General features: G+C 33.1%; 1 protein-coding gene across 1 annotated transcript; it reads right to left on the bottom strand.

Annotated features, from left to right (window-relative positions):
• Positions 1-612: 612 nt before the first annotated feature.
• Positions 613-1551, bottom strand: LOC105816227 (olfactory receptor 6C3-like). Its single transcript, XM_012651583.1, has one exon. The coding sequence runs from the start codon at positions 1549-1551 to the stop codon at positions 613-615; it is 939 nt and encodes a 312-aa protein (XP_012507037.1).
• Between the last annotated feature and the right edge of the window lie 7562 nt (positions 1552-9113).

Here is a 9113-nt window from a genome sequence, read left to right as displayed (position 1 = left end):
TGTTGGCAGAATTAAATTAGATAATACATAGAAAATTACTGGAATATTTCTGCAATGTAGTCATTGCTGAAAACTTTCATGTTCTGCTCTCCTATTACTACCTCTCATTATTACCATAATTAATATTAATAGTATAATACTTTGAATACATATGATTTTCTAATATTTTCAAACATTTAAGTGGATATTAATGTTTTTTTCCCACACATTAGTGATTGTGGTTATTTGAATTCACAAAAATGCCAAATAGAATAAAATTTCCTAAAAACATTCATTTCTATTACCTGGAAAGAATGAAATGTTCCAAAGTCCATATCTATCCCAATACTCTTTTCATCAAGCTAAATGTCCTATGTCTCTTCCAAAACAGCCACTCCTATTTAAAATCATAATCATTAATCAGGATTTTACACTTCATCCAAATACATGTGAATACAACATTTTAATGTTCAGAAAATTACGAAGAAATATTCAGCTTTATCAAATTTATTGAATGCAATGTGGGGAAAATTTTAATATGAAAATGGAAAAAAATTGAAGCAAAGAGTGTTTTGAGAGGGTATGCATAATAATAAAAAGCATTTACAAGAACTTTATTCTTTTAACATTCTTTCATTTACTAGAAGAAAACGTAACCTTTTGCATGGTGTCCTTAAAGGCTTGCTTTACTTGCTGGTTTCGCAGGGTGTATATAAATGGATTCATCATAGGAGCAACAGAAGTATTAAGAATAGCTACTCCTTTGGTCAAGGATGCTTTTTCTTTTGCAGAGGGATTAGCATACATGAATATGCAGCTTCCATAAGAAATGGAAATGACAATCATGTGAGAGGAACATGTAGAAAATGCCTTTTTTCTCTGACTAGCAGAAGGAAGTTTCAAAATTGTCCTAATGATGAACATGTAGGATAGAATGATTAATGCCAAAGTGAAAAGCAGAATCACTACTGCAGAGTAAAAGCCAATCACTTCTAGGAGCCATGTGTCTGAGCAAGATAATTGTAATAGGGGGAAGTAGTCACAGGCAAAGTGATCAATGACATTGGAGCCACAGTAATCTAACTGGAGAAAAAGAATAACTGGTGGGAAGATATTTAAGAATCCTGCCAACCAAGCACAAAAGATAAGCAATATGCAGACTCTCTTGTTCATGATGGTTGTGTAGTGCAGGGGTTTGCAGATGGCTACGTAACGATCGTAGGACATAGCAGTTAGAAGGTAAAATTCGGTTATACCCATGAAGATGAAGAAAAACAACTGAGCTGTACAATTATTGTAGGAAATAGTTTTGTCCCTGGTGATAATTGTGCCCAGAAATCTAGGGATACAGACAGTTGTAAAGGTTACTTCTAATACAGAGAAGTTCCTGAGGAAGAAATACATAGGAGTCTGTAGATGGGAGTCCACCAAGGTGAGAGTGATGATGGTCAAGTTTCCAGTGATGCTTAATATATACATGATAATCAAAAAGAGAAAAATCACAATCTGAAGCTCTGGATCATCTGACAGCCCTAGAAGAATGAATTCTGTGGGTACTGTGTGGTTTTTCATTGCTGATCTTCATTTTTCCCCTTTTAGAACAGAAAATATATGTTTCCCCTATAGAATTATAAACAAAAAATAAAACACTATTGAGGATAGGATATAACATTTTAAAAATATCTATAATTGTGAATAATCTATAAAATATTTGTAAAAACCCATATACTTTCCATCAGCAACCCTCTCCAATTCCCATTCTACCTTTCATTCAAGTAATAAATATTATCTGAAGTTAAAAATCAATCTCTCTTCATTGAAAATACACTATTACAGGCCATGGATAAAAAATTCTGGTGTTAGCATTTAAACAGAAGCTAGTTTTTCTAATGTTTCTTCAAAATTAAACTTGTAATTGATTTTAAAAATATTTAAAAACATATGAAAGTTTTCTGATTTTTTTCCTTTCCTCAATGTTATAAAAAAGAACCTGTGATGTATGTAGCATAAGCTAAATACAGAATTTGAAAATTTACAGAGCTTATTTAGACTGACCTTAAAACATGATATTTTGAGAAACTCAGTCCCACAAAGTTTAGGAAACTTTCACAAGGTTAAACGACCAATCACTATAGTAATCATCTCTTTTGAAAATACATATTTATCCATGGCTATGTTTTGTTGGCATTCTCTCCTAGATTACTGAAAGGTTTGATTAATACTCTTATCCTCCATGCCTCATTTTTTTCCCTCTTCTAGCAAAAAAGCTAGAAGAACAAGAAATGGAAGCTTCTGTTGCCACAACAAATCATTGTCTAAAACATCTGAATTCATACAAAGCACAATTCAGATTTTTATTTGTGATATTGCTATAGCAACTGAACAAGTAGATTGTTGAAATAACATTTACTCAGTATAACATTTTCTTAGTAATAAACAATTATTTAATTTTTAAAATTATAAGAGTTGTAAGTTCACAATCATGTACAAATAGTATTTTAAAACATAAAAATAAAGTAGAATAATATGTATTATATTTAACAGTAACAAATGTACTTACTTCCTGATTCTTCTTGATAATTTAGTCTGAAATTCTACCATCGGGCTTTCTTAAATAGTCATTTAATTTCAGAACTGGCAAATCAATTTGGCAATTTATTTGTTTTTCTTTGTACTTTCAAAACAAGTGTGGTGATTTAACTTTTTCATGGCTTTCAGAAATTATAGCTCTTCTTGTTTCTATAATATTGGACCCACAATATCCTTAATTCCTGATATTGTCAAATTGTTGAAACATTTTATTATATTACAATTAATTCTTGCTTTCCCCCTCTCATACAAGATCCATTTATAAACACAGTTATATCCAGCTTAACTAGTAAAGTACTCTACCACTTTCTACTTTCCATGTAATAAACACTTGTTAAAACAGTTACCTTTCTTTGCATTTATGCAAACATTTTAAATAAATATTTTGTAACCCTAAATATCCATGAATCTAAGTAATACTTCTCTTAGCCTTCAGAGAATGTTACGTTTTCCTGAAAATGCTAATTTGAGCAATAAAAAATAAGGAATGTCCCTCTCTATGCATGTTGTATAAATGGAATTGGACTTATTTTATCTTTGTCTTTTTTGTTGGCTCATGGGAATTCATTAAGTAAACAGAGAGTGCCAAAGCGAGGCATCATTAAAAGATACAGATGAATCATTGACATTAGTCTTTTTATAAATATTGATAAGAAAGTATAAAAACATAATTATTGATATAAATGAGGCATCTAGACAACATATGATATTGGGTGTATGAAAGTTTGATTTAGAATTTGATTCCTCTATAATTGTACAAGTCCATATTTTTCTCTTAGAAAGTCAGGAGAATCAGTGTGCTTATATCCTTTAAATTTTGGCAACTCAGAAAAGAGATCTTTATCATACCACAAAGAGATGGTAGAAAACACTGCTTTGGATTTCTTAATAGTCTTCTGAAATGGGCAATGTTAAGAACCTATGAAGAGTTTTATACCCTGAATTGCTTCTTTGAAATTAGGGAAACCCTTCCCATACCATATGACTAATGTCATAGCAATATTTAATAAAACTTGCATTTATTGCCTTCTGACTACTTCCTTCACTGTATCATTTACTTTTGTTAAATCTTTGTTTATAGTTGTATATATGACATCTTCTCATTGAAAAAATATTTATGAACCAAAAAAAAATATTTGAAAATCTGGGATTAAATATTTTTAATGTGTTCATTTCTAAATATTCTGCACTGAGGATGCAAGTTTCATGAGTAGAAAAATAAATACTCATTTATTATATATACACATATATGTAATATAAATTTGATATTTAATAATTTCTCCTTATTTTCTTTAAAGGTATAAATATGGACATACAGCATGTAGCATTTAATTCCAGAAGAGCTGATCATTAATAGAACTGAAAGTTAAGAATATTTGAAAGAGGAAAGGAAAGGAAACAGGAAATAATGAATAAACCACTAGTTAACACATAAAACAATACAGAGCATTGAGATGTGTTGAGTTTATAATTGATGCATTTTAAGATAGGCATTGAAATTATACTTTCAACATATTTATGTAGAAATGGTGAAAAGTATTGGGTACCTATGAAAATTGTACTCTTTCGCTTTTGTTTTTTATCCAAATAGTGATCATTTTTGTATTTTCTTTCATAAACTCTTTAACAGTAAAACATATAGCAATTATTTTTTGAGATTGGTTGACTACAAAGCATTGAATAAACATTTAACTTATTTCATTTTTCCAAACAGACAACAAAAATCTATGAGGCAACTTATATTCATATACAGAGCTCGATGAAGAAAAAAATGAGTTGTCTTGTTTCCATCATCATAGGTGTGTTTGTGAGCAATGTAGTCTTTACTGATTTTTTAGAGACAAAACGCCAACATTTATTTAAATATTTAACTTTAAAAGAGACTTTCCTGAAGGTTTTCTTCCCATTGGGAAATGCCTCATTTCTTCAACTCCAGTAAAAGCATTTCATTTCTTAATTTCTGTCACTTTCATTATTATCTATAAGTACAATACAAGGAAGCCAAATGTGTCAGGATAAAGCTCACTGAAATGGGAACACCTCCAAAATTTGAAAGCCATTGGAGTTAAATATGACAGATTTCTGAGTTTCCTCCCTGGCTCACATTCATGTTTTCCAGCCTACTGCTTCTCTTCTGAAGCCACAGATAATAAACTCTTTGCCATGTCCATCCTCAGGTATTGGAGACTACATAGGAGGCAGAGTGTAGGAATTCAGTAGACTGGAATTATATCATGGGCTATGGAAGCCAAATTGTATGAATATCTAAAATAAAACATTTTTTTTCCACAGCACATTTTTTCCTTGAAAATTTCTCCCATCTAAATCTGGTTATTATTCTCTCTATATGTCTACATTCTGCTTTTTTACCCATACTATATTTTTGTATTTTTCCTTTTATCTACGTCTTGTCATTTGCTACAAAAATGGATGAACCTTGAGAACATTATATGTGAAATAAGACAGTCACAAAACGACAAATATTGTATGATTCTACTTACACGAGATATCTAAAGGAGTCAAACTCATTGAAGCAGAAAGTACAGTGTTGTCAGGGACCGGGGGAGAGAAAAATGAGGACTCGTTCTTTATTGGGTATAAAGTTTAAGTTACGCATAGTAAAAAAGTTTTAGAGATTTAGTGTAATGTTTTACAACATTACACTTACAGCTAATAGCACTGTTCTCTTCATTTTAAAAATTTTAAGTGAGATCTCTTGTTATTTATTTTTTATCACAATAAAAAATTAAAAAGAAACACAAACCCAACTCTCTCATAGAAAATATGAAAAATTGGGGTTGGGGCGGGTAAACTCAACAACTAATGGACACGGTGAGCGTTGTAGGGGGAAAGGGCACGTCTCAAATCATGGCTTGGGTGTGGCAAAGTCATAACATGTAACCAAAATGTTTGTACTCCCATAATACCCTGAAATAAAAAAAAAGTACTATCTGATATTCATTAGTTCTCTGGCGCACACGTGTGTATATGGATGTTGATATTGGAGTTCTATTTTCCCAGCAATTTTAAGCACTTACACAGTTCTCCTTAGCACTTCATCTATATTTTTGAAAAGTGCCCCCTCTTAATGATCCTTTAGATTTGAATCAAATAGAACTTCCTTTGAGGAAACTTGATTCCTAGTCACAGTGAGCCAGTCCATAGGTACTAACAGTAGTATTAATAAAAACTAAATATTTATATTTCAAAAATCCATCTATATTTTTATAAATTTGTGTTGGGATTAAAGAAGTGAAGGATTTGCCATCTAAAACATACCAGATGGGTATATTAATTATTTAAAGTTAAAAACAATGGAGAAATTTTAGTTTCAGGTTTCCTAGCTGACCTGTCTTTTCCTATACACAGCTAGCCATAAAGATTCCTCTGGGAGGGTACTCTCACCATAGCAGGGCAAGAAAACAGCCCTTATCACCAAGACTGGGAATTGGGCACTGCAGTGTACCTAAATGAATATACCTAGGGAAGTAACCCTTCTTTTCCATTAGTTTACACCTCCAATATATGTCCTAATGACTCGTCTAGAAAATTTACTTCCCCTATCCAGATTTTTTGTGTCCTGTCATTTCTTCTCAAATTTATCATTCTTTGTCTAAAAAGCATAAAGGCATCTTGCTTTGGCCACATCTTTGGATTTCATTCTCTTGTTAAGATCCCCAAGCACATGTAAAACTAATAAAATTTGTGTACCTTTCTCTTATTAATCCACCTGGTATCAATTTGGTTTCTAGATCTAGCCAAAGAGCCCAGGTAAGAGTTGAAGAGGGTTTAGAGGTGAACTCCAACTCCCCTGCAGGATTGTAATTCTGATCAGAAATTAAACTCCTTTAGGGAAAACTGTGGCATAGTTTTGGGTCTGCACCATTGCCTAGCACAGTCACAACACCACGTGGATACTCAATAAATGTCTTATGAGTCAATGATGGCATTATATAACTATCATCTTCTAAAATGAAAAACAGGGTCAATTGGTCAAAATTTTTCAGGAAAAACATATAAACTGAGACACTAGAAACAATTATATTCATTGACATCCATAGACAAAACAGAACAAAACAATTTTATATTATAAATTCCTAACTTTCTGGAATTTTCAGAATTTGTGAGAAATTTTTAAATCTAATGTGTATACTTAATTTTCAGAAAGTGTCGCAGTGTTTAATGAGTGTAAAAGTGGGAACAATTAAAGTTATTTAGTATCTTCTAAAATAATAAGAAAAGATATTTTAAAATAAATCTTAAAAAATTAATATAAAACAGGACTGAAAAAAATAAGTCAACTTAATTCAGTAGAAGAACAGGTGTAAGATATGGCATAAATCAATCTAACGGAGGAGAAGAACATAGCATTTCCTAATCCAGAGCAACAGGAGCTCTGAAGGAATTTTAATCCCTGAGAGAGGACCACTGTTTTCAATGAGAGTTTCTGCCTTGTGAATAATGATCCTTTTTTTTTATTTCAGCATATTATGGGGGTACAGATGTTTAGGTTATGTATGTTGCTCTTGCACCCCCCCACCCAAGTCCGAACTTCAAGTGCGTCTGACCCTCGGATGGTGCGCATTGCACCCTTTGTGTATGCGTATACCCGTCCCCTCCTCCCCCCTCTCCCCTCCCCCCTGCCCGACATCCAGTAGATGTTATTCTTATGTGTGCACTTACGTGTTGATCAGTTAATACCACTTTGATGGTGAGTACATGTGGTGCTTGTTTTTCAGTAATGATCCTTTTGATATCTAGAAATTAATAATAATGGATAACAGTTAATAAACAATTACCTGCCAGCCATTTGAGTTATTTGCATGGGACATGTTCCAGGACCCCCAATGGATGGCTGAAACCCACCGATATACGGTGCACAAATTTCTTTTCCCTTCTTCACAATTTCACAGATAGGAGACTTGTTCTTACCGAAGATCTTAGCAACCTCAGCAAACCATTTTTTTCTTTCTTTATTAAGTTCAGAACTTTCACCTTTTCACTTAAAGGCAGCACTTTGCAGCTTGTCTTTGGCATATTTGAATTGCCAGCATCACTACTCTTGACCTTTGAGGCCATTGTTAAGTAAATACTGCAATAGTGCAACAGTTGATCTGAGGGCAAAGGGATGATTCGTGTCCTTGCGGTGGAGCCGAACAGTGCAAGGTTTCATCGTGATATTTACAATGATGTGCAATTTAAAACTAACGAATTGTTTGTTTCTGGAATTTCCCATTTAATATTTTCAGACTGCAGTGGCTGTAACTATGGAAAGTGAAAACTATGGTTAAGAGGGAACTACTGTATATGTATTAGCTCATCAAATGTACATAAGTTTATGAGAAAAACAAGGAGCAAGAAAATGACTTCCTCAAGGACACAGTTTATCCTAACAGCCAAAGTTCTTGTCACAGAAGTAATTCACCATGCCGAGGTCAAAAACTCCTCATCATCATAGTGAAACTATAATGACAATAGTGAGTCCATCCAGTCTTGATTCCTTGTTGAACAGCAAATTACATTGGTCTGTACCCAAATAAATGGGGAAGAAGACATACTGTTTCAACATGTATTTAATTAGCACAATTCTCCTTGCCGTTAATATTTATTTTATTCAAAAAATTTTTTTGTTATTGTTTTTTATTTCAGCATATTACAGGGGTACAAATGTTTAGGTTACATATATTGCCTTTGGCCCACCCCAGTCAGAGCTTCAAGCGTGTCCATCCCCCAGATGGTTGCCACTGCATCCATTGGGTGTGAGTATATCCATCCCCTACCCCCCTCCTACCTGCCCAACAGCTGATGAATGTTTCTACTATATGTGCACCAAAGTGTTGATCAGTTAATACCAATTTGATGGTGAGTACATGTGGTGCTCGTTTTTCCATTCTTGGGATACTTCACTTAGTAGAATGGGTTCCAGCTCTATCCAGGATAATATAAGAGGTGCTATATCGCCATTGTTTTCTGTGGCTGAGTAGAACTCCATGGTATACATATACCACATTTTATTAATCTCCTCATGTATTGATGGGCGCTTGGGTTGTTTCCACATCTTTGCAATTGTGAATTGTGCTGCTATAAACATTTTAGTGCAGATGTCTTTTAAATTTTATTGGCAACTTGATTGATGGCTGCTTGCAAGGATGACTGCCTCTGCCTGTTGGGATGGCAGTTGCTCCAAGCTCCTAAGAGCCAGATAAAGCCATGGGTTTGCAACAAAATATAAGTCTTTTATACCATAGGCTTTGCAGACGCTAATGTGGTGTTTGAATAACATTTCTTACTTAAACAATAGTATCCATGTAATTTATAATTGATCTCACAGTAAACAAATAATATCAAAACTGAAGTATCAACTTCAAAAGGCTAGTGTGTCTAATTTTCTTAAGTTCTTACTGATGGTAAGTTGAAGATCAAGTATTATAACTAAAAAATTCAACAAACAGTCCTCAACTCATTTAACTGAAGAAGATTATGTATCTTATTTGTTTGCTAATTATTGATATGAAGGCACAAAATTGAAACAATATTTTGATGTA

Source organism: Propithecus coquereli, unplaced genomic scaffold (assembly GCF_000956105.1).
Source record: "Propithecus coquereli isolate 6110/MARCELLA unplaced genomic scaffold, Pcoq_1.0 Scaffold111, whole genome shotgun sequence".
Classification (NCBI taxonomy): domain Eukaryota; kingdom Metazoa; phylum Chordata; class Mammalia; order Primates; family Indriidae; genus Propithecus; species Propithecus coquereli.
The sequence above is the reverse complement of the archived record's forward strand: the minus strand, read 5'-3'. Positions and strand labels throughout refer to the sequence as shown.